The sequence below is a fragment of the Notechis scutatus genome, chromosome 6 (genome assembly GCF_049901735.1).
Source record: "Notechis scutatus isolate UNSWTSFEM ecotype Mainland chromosome 6, rNotScu1.2, whole genome shotgun sequence".
Classification (NCBI taxonomy): domain Eukaryota; kingdom Metazoa; phylum Chordata; class Lepidosauria; order Squamata; family Elapidae; genus Notechis; species Notechis scutatus.
Window position 1 is genome coordinate 21,889,273 of NC_142014.1, and position 21,106 is coordinate 21,910,378.

The 21,106-nt window shown below is 36.9% G+C and overlaps 1 protein-coding gene across 2 annotated transcripts in view; it reads right to left on the reverse strand.

Annotated features, from left to right (window-relative positions):
• PHF21B (PHD finger protein 21B) overlaps positions 1 to 21,106 on the reverse strand; it is a 172,650-nt gene that overhangs the window by 22,263 nt on the left and 129,281 nt on the right. For both annotated transcript variants that reach the window (XM_087969487.1, XM_087969488.1), the window contains exons 4-7: positions 12,587 to 12,937; positions 11,246 to 11,365; positions 1,913 to 1,964; positions 1,018 to 1,094 (exon numbers count right to left, since the gene is read on the reverse strand). In XM_087969487.1, coding sequence (XP_087825613.1) covers positions 1,018 to 1,094; positions 1,913 to 1,964; positions 11,246 to 11,365; positions 12,587 to 12,937 — 600 coding nt within the window. The remainder of the gene's footprint in view (positions 1 to 1,017; positions 1,095 to 1,912; positions 1,965 to 11,245; positions 11,366 to 12,586; positions 12,938 to 21,106) is intronic.

Genomic DNA, 21,106 nt, shown 5'->3' on the forward strand with positions numbered 1-21,106 from the left:
CAGCTAATATTTTAATAATTAAAAGGGATATATTTATATCAAACCAAGAGAGTGAACTGAATAATCTTCCTATGTTAGATTTACAAAAGAGGGTTAAAAAAAAAGCTTCGAAGAATTTTGTCAGTAGGAAAAACAAAACAAAAAGAAAAATCAAGTTTTAAAATATTATTTTAAGGGACTAAATATCAATATTGTTAAAAGTAAATGGGTTAGGGTTAAAGCTGGTTTATTTGAACAGGTCTAAAATAAATAATGTTGTTATCTCTAGTAACTCTTAACAGACTTTTGCTAATAAGGACTGAAAAGACAAGGTTCTTAAGATTTTATAAATATGAGGTGATGAAATAAAGGTGTTTATACTTGCTGTGATGAAATCAGAAATACACACACACACACATACAAACATGCAGACAAGTTCATTATATGTATGCTATAGAATTAATCACATATATTCTTTAATATATCCTTTTCCCTTTTTCTTTTCTATGCCTTCTATATTTTCTTTTTAATTTTTTTTTGTTTCTATTAGCTTTTTTTATTGTAGTGGTAAACCTTGTGTCTGATTGCCCATAATACTACTGCTTCAGATTAGTTAGTATTTTTTAAAAAAAATCTTACTACATTCTTATTGATTTCATTAATAATATTTATCATCTTTTTGTCATTTTCTCAACTGATGTATTAGGTCTTGAAGGATTAACCCTATACATGATTTTCTTTGCATTTATTCCCATTCTTGAAAGAATAATGTATTCTTTATCCTTTTTTAAAAGATTATGTAATTTTATATTTTGTAAAAATCATAATATTGGGTGCAACTTATTTAACAACTGCCTTGCTTAGCAACTGATACTCTTCTCCCAACTGTGGTCATAAGTCAAGGATATCTAAAAAATAATACTCATGTGGTTGCAGGTACAATCCTGACTTTCTCACCTTCCTGTGACTTATAATCTCTTTAAATTTGCATAGGCCAGAAATAAAACCAAAAGTGCAAATGTTTAAATATTGGGCTACCTCAGTTTCCAAGAGTCCACTGTAAGCTGGATTGGCGGTACTTCTTCTTTTTCTTTCCTGACGTTTGCTCTGGATTTCTATAATCAATTTCAAAAGGGTTATTTTTCTGTACATAAAATATTTAGATGAAACTTATTTGATCAGATGATTTTTGTTACTTAGGCAAACCTTCTGATTAGACCTTATCTTTTATTACTCACATCTGGTTGACTCTTGGCCTTTGGGTTTCTGAAGTTCTTCAGACTGATCCAGCAATGTGAAATTGATTTTCCTAGCAACACAAAAGCTTCGAAGCCCACAATATTTGGGGCTTCATCCTAATTTGATATTGCAAACCATGCAATGTATTTTGCTCACAACCTAGGGCCAATTTCTCCAATGGTAAGACTTGATTGTAATTCTGAATTATTTCAAGGGAGCTGTCCATTTCAAGCGAAAGGCCATGAATAGAAAAACTAAAGCTCATTTAGTTCATTTCTAACCTTATTTAGAAAAAGAGGGAAAATCCAGATAGCAATCTTGAATTTTTAATCCTAATAAGCTTTTTAATTATGCATAGCAGAGCTGTTACCTTTAACATGTTTGCATAGCCTACTTCTAAGAATGCAAAAAGAAATCTGATTTCATTATAAAATGTTGGTTATTTGTGGTAATGACTTGCATAATCAGTTTGCTCATCTTATAATGACTCAATAGGATTCATGTTTAAGATCTGCAAACAGGAGCTGTGCTGCATTTTTCAAGTTCTTTCCCTTGAGATCTCACTCCAATAATACAATAAAACACTTCAGATTAAGGTTTCCAATCTTCTTTTATAAAATAATCTTTTTATTATATTGAAATACATTGCTTTGAAAAACAGAAGAATTTGTTCTAGTAAGATAAGCCTTCTTACCTTCCAAGTATTCAGTCGTAACCAGGCCTAATGCTACCATAAAGGCAATTTTCTAGAGAAGAAATAAAGCAAATAAATGTTATTTATGATTATTCCCATAAAGAACATAATCCATAATTATTACATATCAGTAATTGATGGTTATTTTAGTCCACCAAAGAGTTACCACAAATTTATATATTCTATATCATATGCATCCTTTTGGAGTTTATATGAAACAAAATAAAATTATTCAGTTAAATATAGATGTTTGGTTTTTTAAAAAATTATTATTTGACAATGGTTTGATACAGTATTTTATATGCCTCTCTGGTCTGCTGTACTGGGTTGTGAGTTCCAATTCCTGCTATTAATGCACACAGACACATCTTTAATTTGTTTTGTTTTTCATATTATAAAAAATAAATATTAAAAAAATATGGCAAATGCACCAATTTATTCTCAAAAGTATTTCTGGGCCCTACAACCGTTCTTTGAAAACAGACTAATGGAGTGATGGGAGGAAAAAAGGAAATATATCAGCAATTTTAAGCTGCATGAATGAAATCATAGAGTATATGGAAAGTAAATTAAAGATCACTTGTTTCAGGTATACTATGGCTAGCGACTATCAAAGAAGAGAATAAAGTTAGAAGGGTATAAAGCTTGTGAGAGACCCTAACCCTCTACCAACATGGATTCCCAGATCCTCCTCCTTTCATCTTTTGAAAATTAAGAAGACACAATCTCTCCTCCAATCTTCTGGGACCTCACTGGTCCTTCAGGATTTTCCCAGGATTTCTAAGAGTGGTTCTTGAGTCATCTCTAATAGTCCTTTAGGACTCAGAGAGATCAACCAGTTGATCCTGGGGACTTGAATTCATTTAAATTAGCCAGATTCTCTCTTAGTTCCTCCTTGTATATATTCTAAGCTTTAATTTCCTCCTCCTCTCAGCAGTAAAAGGATCACCAGCCAGTGCCCCATTTCCCTTCTGAGATATGAAGCTCTGCCTTCTCACATTGACCATTTATCCTTACAACAAGCCATATCTTTGACTTTCTGTTTATTTCTAATTTACCCAAAGAAGTGTTATTATTTTTGGTATTTTGTTCAATCTTCAATTTATTGTAACTAGATGATAATGATGATGATGATGATAATTACGATTTGGTCCAAGATCAAACCAATTACTGTAAAATATATACACCATTAAGATACTGTATATGCATAAAAATAACATAAAACTAAGAAAATCAAAACTGTGAAGAAGGAAAGCTATATATACAAATTTCACCACTGCCTTTTATGCATCTAGAAATTAGTTGCTTAAAAGCGAAACAGTGATCTCCTCATAATGAGGGAGATTAAAATTTCTAATAACTGAAATTAAGAGTTGAAATTTTCATTGCATATAAAGTGAACACTAATGGAACATGAGCTACAGATTCAATTTCTTTGCCTGAGCATATATAATTTTCAGAAGTAATTGAAATATTATAATATCTTCCCCTGTTGTGACTCTGATGAATAGTGCATAAAGTCAAGCCAGAGGAAAAAGCCTTCAATGAGTATGCATCATCATCATCTCCTTTTAACGACCCCATAATCCCTTGCGGGGTGGAGTCTGGGAAACTGAATGGAGTTGAGTGTCTACCGAGGATCGAACTCTACACAGCCTCCTGATTCTGAGGCAAAAGCTCCACAACTAGGCCACCGTACCCTCAACGAGGAGCACGCACAGTCTTGGAAAAATAGTCAGGAAGCATCCAAGGACAGGCTATTCTTCTCTCATAAAGCTACGCTTCACATTGCTACTTTAATTGTAATTGTGCCTTTGTAGACTGTAGAGCATTGTAAGCAACTAGATGTCCCGAAGGCTTTGGTCTAAAAAGGAATTCCAAGAAAGGAATTCCAAGAGTATCCTCATTTGGTAAGATTTCTCATCCTTCACAGATACCTTTCTCCTCCAGGTTTTCAAGCCATTGGATCTTCGTTTCTTTAGCATGGATTAATTATCCACCAGCAAAGATCCACCAGAGATCTTTGAGTCATGGAAACGCAAGTGACTTCCCTAGTGCTTCATGGCAAGCTTCAGCTGCAGGAAGCTCTCTTCTTTCATGGTGCCTCAGTGTAGAGTCTTGTTTCCCAGACCTTTTTGATTTCCCTTTCAGTAGAAACCAAGCTTGTACTTGCAGCAGGTGTAGTTTGGTTCTTCTTCGGGCAGGAAAAAATACTTTGCACAGACACTGCAGGTCTCAGATATTCTTCTCTCACTGTCCATATTGTTTGGCACCTTTCCAGCAACTCTAATGTGTTCAATCCCTTGTATGTCCCCTTGAGCTGCTCCAACTTGGTCAAGAAGGGCAACGCTCCAATCAGACACAATGGAAAGCCATCAGCACTTGGAAAATTGTCATCAGCATTATTTAGGAAGTTGTCGTAGTTCCCGATCACTATATTCTCCATTAGTCAGGTGCAAACCTTGAACTCTCTCTAGTTTCTAAGTATCGCTCTCAAAGAGCAACAAGTATTGCAAAGAAGGAATTAGAAATCTTTATTCCTAATGGGGAAATAGCTAAAGAGATATATCACACTGAGGTTTTCTATTGCCCCAGAGAGTTTAATGATAAGAAAGTGAAATCCAGTGGAATGTTAAGACATTCCTAATGATCAATGCCTTTCACTAGCAGAACTCATTAAATGGAGGTGGTTTCACCCAAGGTCTGGGAAGCTTTAGTTTTCGTTCACACACAGAGCAGAGTTGCAATCTATGGTCCAAAATGTCCCTTCCAACTCTAGGGACCTGTGACTACTTTTAGAATTTTTCTAATTCCCTCGAATTGGTAATCAGCGAGGAAAAACAAAGGTTGAAAAGATTAAAACTCCATGACATCCATGTTACTGAGACAAAAATAGGATTCAGAAATATCCAATGTACTCCAATGTACATGTCAAATTTAGCTCTAAGGGACAATGCAAATTAAATAAGTAAACTATTATTCATTTCTTTTTTTCAACCATTATATCATGTTGTAAAGTATGGTGGATTATTTGGTCTTCTGTTATCCAGTTGGAGTTATGCAGAACCTACAGTATTTTATCTACTTTTTAACTTTTCTTTTAAAAGACTAGCATAGATATGGAAGGCTTTTTTGTTTCATGATGTGATAAAAAATATAAATAAATGCCTTAAGAAATCAGCAGCGTATCTCTCTTTGAATAATTTGGTAAGGTGTGTGTATATATGTGTATGTATGTGTAAAGTCTAACTCACAGACGAACACTATACAAAAGCCTGATGATGGCAGATGAGATTCTGCTGAAACGTTGCTACAACTTTAAAAGCACCACTACTATGACGTGGGAAAATACCCGAACAAAGCTGAATGCCATATATATATATATATATATATATATATATATATATATATATATATATATATATACACACACACACAAATATAAACATATATACATACATATATATGGTATTCAGCTTTGTTCCAGTATTTTCCCATGTCATTATAGTTGTGCTTTTAAAGTTGTAGCAACGTTTCGGCAGAATATATATATATATATAATCATGTTGTAATTATATGTTCTAGTTGTCGTTAACATGTGTTTATACTAATTATACAGTTAGGTCTAATTACACTAATTGCATAAATGCATGTTAATCAACTAAAGCTTATTCAAGGAACAAAATAAATTAACCCAAAGCTTATTTATCAATGCCAAGACAATAATATATATTTGCTTCTTTAGTACACCCATAAAAATTGAGAAGCAAGAAGCAGACCTCAACTTTATATCCCAGGTGATAATAAAAACGAAGGCTCCTGCTAAATCAACACATCCATAAACAGAACGCAGGTAAAACTAAGCTTTGGAGTCCTGTTTTTTAACATTAGGATTAGGCTACAGCACCCAGCATTAGTGTGAAGTCTCCTTACATTTCAGATAAGCACAGTGTGATGAAACATAATGAAGAATACGATGTTGGAGGTCAGATAGTTGCATGTGAGGGAAGAAATGGAAGAAAGTGAGTGATATAAGGAAAAGTGCTTAGTTATGCTACAAATCCAGACAATTGTTTACCCTGAGCCTTGTGTCATTAATTTAGCCTGACTATATTTGTTTAAAGTCTTACATAGTATGACTCAATACTGGGCAATCAATACAGATAATCCGCAACTTATGGCTGGTTACGAACAAAGTTACAACGGGACCACACAAAAACTACTTATGGCCCATTTTTGAAATTATGACACCCACATCCCCTGCAGTCACGTGGTCCTATTTTGGGCACTTGGCAACTGGCTCACCTTTATGGTCATTTGCAGTATCCCACTGTCATGTAAGCATGATTTATGACTTTCTTGCCCGTTTCCAGTATTTACTGCATTTATAACTGTTTGCAGCATTCCGTATTCACAATTTGGTACTAGAAACCAGGGCTTACTTCCACTTTCTACCAAAAATGCCCATTGCGGGCAACACATTTGTTTAACGACTATGGCATTCACTTAACAACCACTGCAAAAAATGTCATAAAATCAGGCACAATCACAACGATCCACATAACGAATGGCACAATTTGCAACCATATTTCTGGATTCAATTATATTTGTAAATTAAGGACTATCTGTACATGGATGTGAACAGAATACAGGCAGAAGACCTTGGTAGCTCCAGGAGGGTATTAAATGAAGTCAATTAACATGGCTCTTGGCCACGGGGTAGGATTTTCCTGTCTGTTGTAAATAAGCTCTTCCCAAGTCAGTGTTTCTAGCCGGTTGGCCTAGCAACACTTTGAGATAGTACACTTGCTTAGATTCTTTCTTTTTTTCCATTTTTCTTTCTTTCTCTTTCTTCATCTCTCTCTCTCTCTCTCTCTCTCTCTCTCTCTCTCTCCGCCCCCAATCTCTCCCTGTTACCCATAGCAATTATGAAAACATGGCTTTTCTCTGTGATCTTTTGAGGCTTGTACTGGCCCAGTTTTGTGATGGAGTAATTTTCCTGGGGTTCACTGTGATATTTTTAAAAAAAAAGCAGGAGCAGAAGATATCAAAATTAATTGTGGAAACTTGATTTAGCTAGGGCAGGCTCCTTGAACAATTGGCAGAATTCCTTATACCTTCCAGGGGCTTGTTCTTATGGCTATAAAAAATCTGGAAAATTATTAAAATTGCAAAATCAGCAAACTCATAATATAATAAAGGCATGCAAAGTATTGAAAATCAGTTTAGGTACTACAATAGAAATAATTTCAATTTCTGACTATTTCCACAATATTGTATACATGTTGTATTTATGGGACAGCATACAGATTACAGATATTATATTGTTTCAAATTATGCATTTGAAGTGACCCCAATAACAAAATAATTAATAACAATAATAGCAATGGGTGCACAGGTTAGTGATAGTAATTGGTTAGTATTAATGTGTTGGCTCAAAGAGTGTAATTTGTAAGAGAGGAGATTCTTCATTAAAATCTGACTTCTGCTATAAACCTAGCAGGGAACCTGATAAATTACAGTTTCTGAATCTTCCCTTCTGTAATGCACAGATAACACTAACTTTTCTCTTAATACCACACTAAGAAATCCTGGGTAAAAATACATGAATTGCCACAAAGTTCAGTGTGAATGTTAAGTGGTATTATTAATAAAATAATGCCATTTACAAGTTAAAAACAGTACAATGCTTCATGCGCTGCTCATCTTTTTCATTTTCAAATAGGAAATAAAGCGAAACTGATGATTTGATAGATGGATAAATGAATAGACAGACAGATATAGATTATTGATTGATTAGTCTTACGATCATATCAAAAATTAAAAATAAAGTTTAAATACCAGGTCTGTTTCTAAGATAAAATAGGTAAAGGAAAATTCAATAACAAAATACACATTTGCTTAACACAAACAGTCAATATTCAGATAAATATATCACCTTTATACGATAGTCCATTCAATAGAATGGATTCTTAGCCAAACTACCTTGTTTCTAAACTTGGCATTTCTGCTAAGTTTGTATACGTTAAAAGTCCTGTATAAAACAGGACAGTTGCAGTTCAGTTTTTCAGTGGGCTGTTCTTTCAAGTAGAGAGTTTAGATATCTAATCAACCAGTCATGATATTTTAACAAAAGGGGCCATATTTGGCTATGAAATCCAATAACTCAAACCTTATTCCAAAATAGGACTTTCTTAAGAATTGTATCAAACTCACCAAGGTATTTCTCCATTTGGGAAGTGATTCTTAGACAACCAGTTTAAACATTTACTTTGCCAATAACTTCATATCTATTTGAACATTGGTATCTAGGACTTTCTGTTTAAACATCTCCTTTGCCTAGAAACGGCTGGGTATGGAGTGGATGCCTGTTCTTACTCTGATCATGGGACTGGCATGTCCTTGTCGGCTCCCAGGATCATTCTTAAAAAATGGGTTTGAACTTGGTCACAGGAAGTAGAACAGATTTAATACAATAGAAGCAACGCTAAAAATATTCTATGTGGAGAGTCTTAGAGTGAAAAAGAAATGCCTAAGCCAAATATTTTTTCAAAAGCAGCGATTAAGCTCAAGCAGTTATGTTGTGCCAAAGGGGAGGCCGACAGGAAAGAATATAGGATTTTATGCAATCAGGGGCAGAGATATATTAATAAGGGAGATCAGGATAGCAGAGGGAAGCTACTTCGAAAAGCTGGAAAATCAGTTCTCAGCTAATGAACTAGCAAATGTGTGGAGAAGCCTGAATAATATCATTGGCTGCAACAGACCTCCCTCCTTTACTGAAGAGAATTGGCAACTGGCAGATGACCTGAATATGTTCTATTGTAGGTTTGAGAGGTGATCATTGTCATCCATGACTATCTTCCTCACCTCAGATGGATCAGCAGTAGCCAAAGCTCCTACACTTATCTCCAACTCTTTGGGCCCACCTCTGATGTATGAGGTCTATTTTTTTCATAGACAAAAGATCATAGAAACACCAAGCCCAGACACAGTAACTCCTTCCTGTTGAACTGGAACTGTGCTGAATAACTGGTCCCCAACTTCAACCACAGTTTGAATAAATCACTAGAGATCTATTATGTCACTTCTTGCTCCAAATTCTCTACTATCATCCTGGTTCCTAAGAAACCCTCCATCAAGGAGCTGAATGACTACAAACCAGTTGCTCTGACACCTGTAGTTATAAAAACTGTCAAAAGGATAGCGCTGGCCCACCAGAAAATTATCATGATCTGCTATTAGACCCCTAGCAGTTTGTGTACCAAGTAAATAGACTGGCAGATGCTGCTGCCAATATGGCATTGCACTATATCAGTGGCAAACATCCTGCCTTCCACAGGAGACCTGTATATTGCGCAGGTCAGAAAGAAGGCTAAGAAAATATCTACACATCCCTCACATCCTGGACATAAACTGTTTCAACTCCTCCCCTCAGGACGCTGCTATAGGGCATTGCATGCCAAAACAACTAGGCACAGCGACAGTTTTTTCCTCATGCCATTAAGCTGCTGAACACCTAATGCTCACAGTACTGTCGTATATCTGTGTATATTTGTCCATGTTGTATAGCCATAATAATATTATTATCCTTCACATCTTCTTTACTACCCCCTCCTATCATCATTATGTTTATGATTTTTCTGTTGCTTTGCATATACACTGAGAGCTTTTGCACCAGAGACAAATTCCTTGTGTGTCAAATCACCCTGGACCAAATAAAGTATTCTATTCCTAATTCCATCCCATCCCATCCAATAGAAATGATGGGAAAGGGGGGGGGGTAATTTGTGGTATTTCCTATACTTTTTTAAAATTTTTAGAATTAGTATCATTTTACAATTCACGTGTAACCATCTTTATTCAAAAATGAAAATTTCTAAGAACTATGGGTATAATTTTAAGATTAGCTGTCAAATATTGTCACTCTAGGAATTTTGTCTTGAGGCACTTGGCAAGTGTTTAGCCTTTGAAAGTGAATTAATGAACAATGGTGGCTATCAGTTGGATGAATTTTAGATAATGCTCTGGTTAAAATCACCTTTGTATCTCAACCCAGCATGCTGTAGTCTAATTTTAAAACCAAATATAAGTTCCACTCAGCTATATTAGTAATGTAAGCAATAGCTTTACACATGGAATAAAAAGACCATTTATTCAAAATTAAGTTCTGTTATCCCCAGACCTCTGATCAAAATTATTCTAGCAGATGTGAGAAAAGTAGTTTATATACAAGTTTAATTCTTAAGACAACCTCCCTTTATATTACCCATTTCAACTTTGCACAGAATACAAGTGAACATCAATTTTCAACAGATTCTACCTGAAGAATGGGAAAGGAGCTGTGTTATTTATCACAGCACCACATTTTCACAATAACCATTCTGTGTAGAGCTGAAGCAAGTGGATATTGGCCTATTTAACTTGTTATGGTGTGAATGCTTCCTGATGAATTCTTCCTGGCACAATTATTTATTGGACTTTGGAGAAGCAAGAGTAAATTGACATCCTCATTATTTCATTAAGAGACTAGCATAGTACAGGCACAGCGTAAACTGGATGAAGGTTGAGAAGAGTTCTTCTCAGAAGATAAAAAAATGGTGGGGAAAATAGTGGAGAACATTAAAAAAAAAGTAATGCCCAACAAGAGGCACGTTACATTTGTCTCAGTTATATTTTGTGGTTATATTCTTCAGGAAGCTGTCACTAACAGAAGTTGTAAACAAAACAAAACTATCTGATGCATCTATTTCAATCTTTGATCTATTTTATATTTTGATTATTAAAGTCTTTATGTGAGAATAAAATAATTGAAATGGAAATGAGCTGGACACACAGCAAAAAGAATTAATGGCAGGTGGACTAAGGCAGTCGTAGAATGAACTTGATCAAAAGTGTCCACAAAAGAGACCAAGATGGATCAATGACATCAGCGAGTACTACGGACCCAACTGACAAAAAATATATATCTCAGGACCGTATTGGTTGGAAACATGTGGAAGAGGCCTTCCTTCGAGGAGGAGGAGGAGGAGGAGGAGGAGGAGGAGGAGGAGGAGGAGGAGGAGGAGGAGGAGGAGGAGGAGGAGGAGGAGGAGGAGGAGGAGGAGGAGGAGGAGGAGGAGAAGAAGAAGAAGAAGAAGAAGAAGAAGAAGAAGAAGAAGAAGAAGAAGAAGAAGAAGAAGAAGAAGAAGAAGAAGAAGAAGAAGAAGAAGAAGAAGAAGAAGAAGAAGAAGAAGAAGAAGAAGAAGAAGAAGAAGAAGAAGAAGAAGAAGAAGAAGATGCACACAACAGGCATGTATTATGTTTTTCAAGATAATAAAGTGGTCTTTTTACCTCAGGATTTTCATCTTTTTTCTTTTTGGTAGCAGGTCCCTGAGTTGACTCTTCAGCAGGTTTTTTTATCTCCACTTTATTTTCTGTCTGAGTTTGAACTTTAGGTTGAATGATGATGACCTGAAAATCAAGAGGCAGGTGAAAATAAGACGTGAAAATAAACATTATGTGTATAGCTAAAGGAAAGGAATTTCCAGATTCCTAAAGGACAATTTCCAGATGTGACACCTTCAACTCACAGAATTCCTTAGCCAGAATTCTGGGTAGGGAAACTGCAAAGCCTTTGAGCTGATGCCTGCTCTATAAATAAAACATGTACAAATTAATAAGTTGTAATAAGATCTGAATGTCAGGTCAGCATCCTATAAAAGTATCCTTTGAGTTGAACTGACAATTTCATCTATGTAGGCAAACATATCCAACACATCTTTCTATTTTCCCTACAACAGAAACCTTGTGAGGGGGGTTCAGGAGTGGTGAAGGGGTAAAATGGCTGCCTTACGCATCTTCAAGTCTTAAACAATCATCACTACTATCCAACAGCAAAAAAGGGGTCAAAATTACACCACCACATCTCCTGGCCTGAACAGTCTGTATCCTTAACGTATATAAAGTTGTTGAAAGAACATTTAGACTTATGCAATAGTAGGTCATCAATCTGCAGATAATCGTTTAATCTATAATCTAGAATACCTAATCTTATATTCTTTAGCACCTGTCAAGAATCAATAAAGGGCTAGATGAGAGTAAACTACAAAAGAAATTGAGAAAAGGCCTGCATTCCATCTAAAAGGCCACCCAAGGAGCCCTGGATAAAATGGAAATATCTCTTCTGTTGGGAATCACATTCTCCATTGAAAATAAAGCTCTGGGCATTCTCCCTGGATTCTTAACACATCAGCTCTGTTGTTCGCATCTGTTTCCTGTTAATTTTAAGGGCCAATTTTGCTTTGATAGTATCTTGATCTGATTACCATTATGGTCACTTAATTGGTTTGCAATGAAAAGACGTTTCTGGACACTCAGCCCTTTTTGAATACCACACCTGAAAGCCAATAATGAATATGCCAATTCTGCAAAAGCTCTCTTGCTTAGCTTGCTAGCCGGCTAACCCTTACCCTCTTATATCGCCCAGTTCTGGGATATATGAACAAATCCCTTCATGACTGACAAATGAGGTCAAGTGATAAGATTTGATTATGAATCCCATTTACTGAGGCATACAAGATTCTCACTTTATTCATCAGGGCAGTTACTGTACTGAGAGACTCAGATCTGCCATCCTGATATTGTCTTAACTTGAGACATTTGTAATGTCTGCAGTTCCCTAATGAAACCTACCTTGCTGTCAGCACTGATGAGAAGTGGTTGCACTTTAATGCTGTCATTAACCACCGAGACAGCAGCGCTGGTGTTGATGGGCATTGCATTATTGGGAGATGTTGAGATAATGGCATATGCTACCCCAGCACTATTCAGGGATGAGGAGATGGTTGCCTTCTCTGTGACACTTTGTGATTGGTTGCTGGACGTCTGTACATGGCTAACAGTATTATTGGCAGTGGGGAGGGCAGGAGTTGGGTTCTTGATGCTGACCACTGTTGCCTTCTGAAACGTTGGAGGTTGCTTGGAAGGTTGATCTCTGCATGGAGAAATTGGGAGGCTGTCTGGGATCAGAGTCTTTGGCCTAACCTGCAGGAAAGAGGGAGGAAAAAAACTCTTCTACATAACTCCAGAGGAAGCCATTTCAATCATCCTCTTTTAAAGACCCCACAATCCCTTGTGGGGTGGACTCTAGGCAACTGAATGGAGCTGAGTGTTTACTGGCCGGATGCCCTTCCTGTCGCCAATGTGGAGATTTTTTCAACAGATATATTCTCAGTGTGCCCAGAGAGAGAAATATCAGCCTCTACCTAGGATCGAACTCACAGCCTCCTGATTGTGAGGTGAGAGCTCCATCTCTAGGCACGACAGGAGGAAGCCATTTCAATGCCATTTTAAAAAAAAGTAGACCTGGGGCTTTTTTCAAATCATTTTTTTTTTCATCAGTTTGCTGAAATGCAGATTTCCAACCTTATTCTCAGTTCTGCTGACATGAAAGCAGCATCTCACAAAGGCATAAGCAGAATAGAGTTTAGGAAGCCTTTTCTCTTAGACCAGACATTCCCAACCCCCAGTCCATGGAGCGGCATTGGTCCATGGTCTGCCAAGAACCGGTCCACGCAAGCAAGCGAAGCCCCACCTGCACACATGGGGAACCACGAAACCACACCTTCACCTGGTCTGTGGAAAAACTGCTCTCCACAGAAGGGGCCCGTGGGGCCCAAAAGTTTTGGGTCTGTTAATTTAGGCTCTTTCTCCACTGTAAGTTCCACATCAAACCCTGAAACGATCTGCTCTACAGAAAAGAGGAAGTTGCAATATATAACATCATAGTTGAAAGGTTCTTGATCTGCTCATTCAACTCAAATTGTCGAAAAGATGCAAGTGAAATTTCTCGTGTGTGTGTGTGTGTACGTGTGCATCACATATAACACATGGGCAGAAGTTTGATCACAATCTCATGGCAGTCCTCTTGACTTTTTTTAACCATACCCTGTAGATATCTCTGCCCACAGCTATGCAATCATGAATCTACAACAGCAGATAAGCATTATCTGGAATACATAAATGAACGAACGCATCACTCCTTCCCACCTTCCATCTGCTGCTTTCCACCTCAACTAACATTCATATAAATGAGCAAAAACACAAGACCTCTTCCAAACATTCCTTGTGAAAAGTTAGTTAACATCTCCCTCACTCACAAAGTGCTAAAACTGCACCCACTTTTCAGAGTTCTGACCAACAAGCATTTTCTTTTAATTTCAAAACGTGTGAAGTTTTTCAATCGATTGAATAACTTTGATGTAAATATTAAAAGTAAAAACCTGACTTCTGCTGATTTCATGAATAAAGATGTATAATTTCTTGGCAGTGTAATGGGTTGTGAGAATAAATTTCAGGAAGAGGAGGAAGACGATCTCAGATTTAAAAAAAAAATATACTGGGTCTAGCTCAGAACTGTAATTTGAGAGTGTCTCAGATACAGCTCTCCTTGAGACATGAAGGAGACAAAGGGAGGGAGGCACATTGCAAGATTTGGTTCATATAATCCTGTAACAAAAATAGCAGTATCTTGCAATATTTTGGTTTCCTAGTCAGGTCCACCTTGAATGGCTGACAGGCAGAAATATGGAAGGGGATTTTTTTCAGCTTCCCAAATTGTTCTAAATCTTGAGATTTCCTAATAGTAACCTATCCAAGTGCTGATCAGGCCCATTCCCACTGAACTTTTTTGGGGTGGGCCAAAGTTATCTGTGTGATGCCACCTGCTCATGCTGAAATTACATTAATACCTCCATTTCATCCATTTCATCCTTGTGACTTAGAAAGAGATCTACTGTTGGAAATTTGATTCTGTTAGAGATGGAACCTAGTTCATTTGAAATGTGGACAGATGAACAGCATGAAACAAGATCACTCTGGACCCAGTAAGTTTGATTATATTGATCCGGTATAGAAAAGCATCTTTGGAAAAAAATGGTCCACAAAGATTTGTCTATGTACCATCATTTCTGAGAGACAAAGAAAGTTCCTGCCAGCTCGAAACATATAGTGAATATTCAAAATATTCAATATGTATTATGCACTGTATACTATATACTTTCTATCGAGGACAAATATAACTTGGGACATAGACTGAATGCAATTTGAAAATAAGCATCTTCCAGAATAATTGTTATAAATCAATTTTCTTGACCAAACTCAATGAAAGGTTCACTGTGAGAAACGTCTGAACAGATACAAAAGCAATCACACTTAAGATACCTTTTTAGGGTAGAAAAGCCCTTGGCATAAAAATGAATGAATGAATGAATGAATGGTTTAGTTGCCATCAACATAAAATAGGCTACAGATGTAGAACAGCCATACAATAATTCAATAACAAAATAAATATTAACATTAATGTCATAGATTATATATTATAAACAGGCAAAAAATGAGATAGATTACTTGATTAGCTGATACTACTCATTATCTGCTGCTGTACTCCATTACCCCGGCACAATTTGATGCCTTTTAGCTGGGAACAAATTACTATCTCTAAGAAAATATTGGGAAGAAATGAGCCACAGTGGCGCAGTGGTTACAGTACTGCAGGCTACTTCTGCTGACTGCCAGCTACCTGCAATTTGGCAGTTTGAATCTCACCAGGCTCAAGGTTGACTCAGCCTTCCATCCTTCCGAAGTGGGTTAAATGAGGACCCAAATTGGTTTCCGGTTTGTCGGCCGCGAGCGGTAGGGATTCGCGAAGCTGCGCGATCCCTGCCGCGCTAGCCGTTTTGGGGCTCCGACCCGGACGGGTGCGGAGCAAGGCTGCCCTGCAGGGGTAGCTGAAGGTAAGGGGATCCGGAGGAAGGGTTTGGGGTGTTGCAGACCCCCTCCCTGGCCGGCAGAACCCCTGTTACCAGGGCGGTGCAGCGGCGGTCCGCAATGGCCGCCACAAAGAAGTTGACAGCCGGGCAAGTATGCGCAGGAGGAAGAAGAGAAAGTTATTGAAAGTGAAAGTTCTTCTTGGTCGACCCAGGGCTTTGAGATTTATCTAATTTAATTCCTGGAAAAGATGGTTTTCTGATGATTTCTTCCACAAGAGAAAAAAAAGCGGCTATTTTGAGGTGCTGAAGGGAAAGTTTACTCTCCCTCCCGACGGAATTAAGCCGGAAGGGAGAGGATAAAGAAAATATATAAATTTGGATCTTGTTGGAGGAGATGCCTTGAAGACTTGAGGACAGAAATACAATCTTAATAAGGCTTTAAAATATAGATTTGGATTCTTTTTTTTATTTGTTTGATACCACCCTGGAAGAGGAAGGGGAATTTTGGCTTGCTTGGATTTATTGAGGATTGTGGATTTTGGGATTGTTTTGCCTTTCTCTCGGAATATTTGGTTGGTGTAAGAAGAAAGAGGAATAAAGAAAAGAAAAGATTTATTTATAATGGCTTTCCTTTTTGAAGACCTGAGGGATGAATATGAGCAAACAAAAGCAGCCTGCAAAGATGGCATGGAAAAAGCTTTTCTATTTCTAGAAATGGCGCTGGTCAATTACCAACAGACAATGGAACAGATGGAAACGGAAGAAGAACAACAAGGAAGAGACGAAGATGCCATCTTCATTGAATCCCAAAACTTATCTAAGGAAGAAGGAAGGAAGAGAGCAAGGAAAATGAAGGACTTAAGATCTAAAAAACATTTGAGAAAGAGAAAAATATGATGCAAAGTAAATATAATGATAACAAACAAGAGAAAAAGGGAACACAACAGAGAAGGGATCCCAGCAAGGCAGAGGTTAGAAGAAGAAGGGGGTAGGAAGATTTGGTGGGGAAGAAAGAAAGGGGAAAGGCGGAGAAAAGCCTCAAAGCTTTAAAATTGGATGGGAGAAGAGGGATTTTTTTAGAGACAAAGGATGAAATATAATTTTCTGTAAGAAAGATTCTGCTAAGGTACAGAAGATGGTATTGTAACATTTATATTTGAAATAGTAAATTAGAATGGTTTAAGATTTAATAAGAAATTAAAATGTTGAAGTTTTTAATAATGATTGATTTTTAAAATGTAATAAAATATCGAAGGAAAGGAGGATACAATGTATTTAAACATTTTTGGTGGATAGAATGTACCAAGCAGAACCAAATTGGGTATTTGTTATGCTGAATGTTAATTTACTAACTTAGGGGAGGATAGAGAAGGCATCATACTCTGATTAGTGATTTCAGGAGAAATTTTTTTTTATTATAAGAAGAGATAGAGGGATAAATGAATGGGCAAAAGATACAAATTTAATAATTTAATTAAGATGGATTAAATAAGATAGAAATGTGAAGAGTGATATGTGCTATTATTTTAGCCCATGCAAAGAGAGGTAACTGGGGCCAAGGTACTTTACTAAAAGATTTTTTTTTTATGTTTGTTTGTGTTTGTTTGTGTTTTATGAGAATATTGGGGAAATTATTGTAGAAAGACAGGGAAAGATTTAATATGTAATGATTTGTTTGTTGTTGAAACTTTTAATAAAACTTGTTTTAAAAAAAAAAAAAAAAAATGAGGACCCAAATTGTTGGGGGCAATAGGCTGATTCTGTAAACCACTTAGAGATGGCTGTGAAGCACTGTGAAGTGGTATAGAACTCTAAGTGCTCTTGCTATTCTGGACAGCCTGGAAAGTTTACTTAAAAGACAATACGGTTATCGCATTGATCTTTATAAAACCTGTATATAGCAGAGCTTGCCCAACTCTTTCACCTGTCTCTGAGTTAGAAGGGCAGCTGTATTCCTCAAAGGAGCCTATTAAATTTGCCTTTCAGCAAAGCAGATGGAAGGAGTCTCAACGGGGATCCTGAACGCAACGATTAGGCAGCAGAGGGTTCACAGTTCAAGAAGCACCTATGGTTGTGGTTCATGAATAGCAAAAACTGTGAAAAATGTTCATCAGTAGGAACAACTTCTAGGTGCAATGAAATTTATCGAAGATGAAGCCAGCCCCACCCGGACAGAAGTTAGTTTAACCTACGAAGCACCTGGACTGCAATTCCTGTTCTAACTGCAGATGAACTAGATGCACAAGAGAAATCAGAGCCCCTGATGTGGGATACAACATAAAATGCCTTCTGGAAGTCTGGATGTGAATCTGTCATATCACCTGGCAAAAGACAAGTGTGGTGCCCTATTGGATTGGGACCAGAAACCCCTTTCTCAGCTGTGGAAACTCACTGGATTTTCTACAACATTGTACACCACCTTGAATTCCTTGCTCTAGTAGGATAGTCTGTAAATCAGATTAATTAATCATCTTCCTGGGTAATAACAAGGATCGACCATCTGATCTCTCCATTGATAAAACAAGTGAAATCCATCAACAAAGAAGATAGACATATGAGAGACAATTCAAAGTTTTGTCTGAAAGTCCTCCTCCATGATGAAGAAATATCCTGAACGTGAAGATGATTTTTTTAAAAAAAAAAAAATACTGCGCCTACAATTAGTGTATGGAAAGCTTGGTTCCAAGTTGAGGCCAAGAACAAAATGGATGTTATCATTCTGATCTTTTGTACCTTATTCATAGCGTAATCAGACTTAGTGCTAAATAATCTTCTCCTCTAACAGGAACAAATTGTAGGAAGTCATCAATAGAATGCCAAGTGTGTCATTGAAAAATGTCAAGCCAAACCATCACCTTACTTTGTTCCATATTTGACAAGCATGTTTGCTGTAGGAAATATTCCTTGGAGTAGCTATCCTTAGACTATATATAACAAGGTGAATATTTTTTTGAATGGTGGTGAGATTCATCAACAGAAGCTAAGTTTCCTACTTTATTTCTTTAAAGAAGCTAACAGAGTTGGAATGAGGAAGGCAAGAAGACAATCCAAAACAGAGAGAGAAAAATAGTTTTGTAAAAATAATAATAATCTAAGAACGCTCCAAAGAGCCTTCTGTGTGACATTCAAGACATTTTCCAACAAAGATGGTCTTCAGGTAACTACAATGCTTTCTGTGGATGTAATTAAGTAAACAATGTGCTGTATACTTAAGATCCTGCACAAATGATTTATTGTGCTACATAGTTAAATTCAGTTTCTTCCAATCCACTTGCTCTTAGCACTGTTTGTTTCCCAATAATTGGATACTGAAAATAACTGTCTATGCTGTTGCCTTTCAGCATGCAAAAGTAGATTTTAGCTATTGCAGTTTGAAGAAAAGAGGCAAAGGCGGGCAGAAGGGCTGCCCTATTTGCACACACATCAGTACTGATTCTGGTAGTTCCAGCTCCATGGCAATACAATGTGATATAGCTCATATGGTAATACTTATCGATTACAGATTAACAGAGTTGGAAGGGACCTTTTAGATGATCTAGTCCAACCCTCCACCCAAGCAGGAGACCCTACACTATTTGTGACAAATGGCAGTCCAATCTCTTTCTTGAAAGCCTCCAATGATGAAGTTCCCACAGCTTCTGAAGGCAGGCTGTTCCATTGGTTGATTGTTCTGTCAGAAAATTTCTTCTTATTTCCAAGATGAATCCCTCTTTGATCAGTTTCCATCCATTATTTCTTGTCTGGCCTTTGGGTGCTTTGGAAAATAGCCTGATCCCTTCCTCTCTGTGGCAGCCCCTCAAGTATTGGAAGACTGCTATCATATCTCCCCTGGTCTTTCTCTTCATTAGACTAGTTATGCCCAGTTCCTGCAACCGTTCTTCATATGTTTTAGTCTCCAGACCCCTAATCATCAAGACACTTGTGTCTTGATTTCTTAACAGAGAGGAAGAATCCTGCAGAAAGGATGTCTGTGTCCAGCTGCTGAACAACTCGAATTGGTTCCAGTCAGCTCAGCTAATGATGAATCACCTAGCAGTCATTCTTCAGTATTACCTGGAGGAATTCATGCCCTTGTTACCACATCAATACCTGCCTCCATCTTTTACCTCTGCAAATCATTTTTCCTAATGGAGCTCGTTTTTCTTGCAATCTCTTTCCTTCTTAGGCCCCCATGCATGTTTTGTCGCCTCCCTCAGATCTCATTTTAATGCTTGTGAAACTTTGGGGTCCACGCCTCATGGCAGTGTTTCTCAACCTTGCTAGCTGGGGAATTCTGAGAGTTGAAGTCCATACATCTGAAAGTTGCCAAGATTGGGAAACACTTCATTAGGGTATATGCACAGCAAAGTTGGTATAGTACAATAGTAAAGATGTTTTAACTTTGAACAGACACTAAACGAACTGTTATTATGTTGAGGATTATCTGTACTAATGATAAAATAATTCAATCTACATTAATGTATCTTATTAGCACAACAGAATGAATGCTATAATTAGGCTAGTTTAAGTACATTTGACAGCATTGCATTAATGTACATATGCAGATAAAATTTCACACTGCCTTGTACAAAATCCTAAAGAAATTCTATTGCATATGTGAACTGATAGCTCAGATTAACCCTGGGCCTTTGCTGCCCCCTTGTGAAAATTCAGCTACATTCTATCTACATCTTAAGTTTTCACCTGTTTTCAAACCATTTCAAAATAATTCATTTTTACATATAACAAATAAAGTGCCACTGTGTGCACAGCATAAATTTTGTAAAAATGAAATAGTTGCCCTGCCCCAGAGGCTACGAAAAATTAGCATAATTTTCTTACTGAACCGTTTTAATCCTCACGTTACACATTGTGCCAGTGAACTTTAACTAAGTGTTAAAATATATAATTAAAGGATTAGAGATTTTATTTTTAAAAAGGCCCCAACAATAGATACTGCAAACCTATGTTAAATGATGATAAAAGTATAAAGAGGAGGTTATGCACTCAAATCTAAAGTAGAGTCGAATAGACATGATGAAATGTATGCCCTCTGCTTCTTCAATACATATGCTCAGGAAATTTAATCAGATGGCAGTCTGAAATACAGAATGTTTTTAGTAAAAGAAAGCTGATCCTCTATCAACATTTCATTTCCAGATATGATTTTTTCATAGTCCCCACTGGAAATCTTTTGAGGTTCCTCTGTGAAAATTTGGAAGCGCCCATTAAAAAGATGCATAAGAAAAACAGTAAAAATCAGCCATTCAGTACACATCTTTTATTAAATTGTATGTTCAGTGGTGATGTAAAGTTAAAGCTTTGCTCCTTCATTCTTGTCCTTGAAAACATTCTTCTTCATTAAAAAAGCATAAAATCCACAATTGGATTGTGATTTTCAGTTACTATCTGAACAAACGGCTGCTCAATACGTTTGAATGAAATAGTCTTCTGCAAAATTATG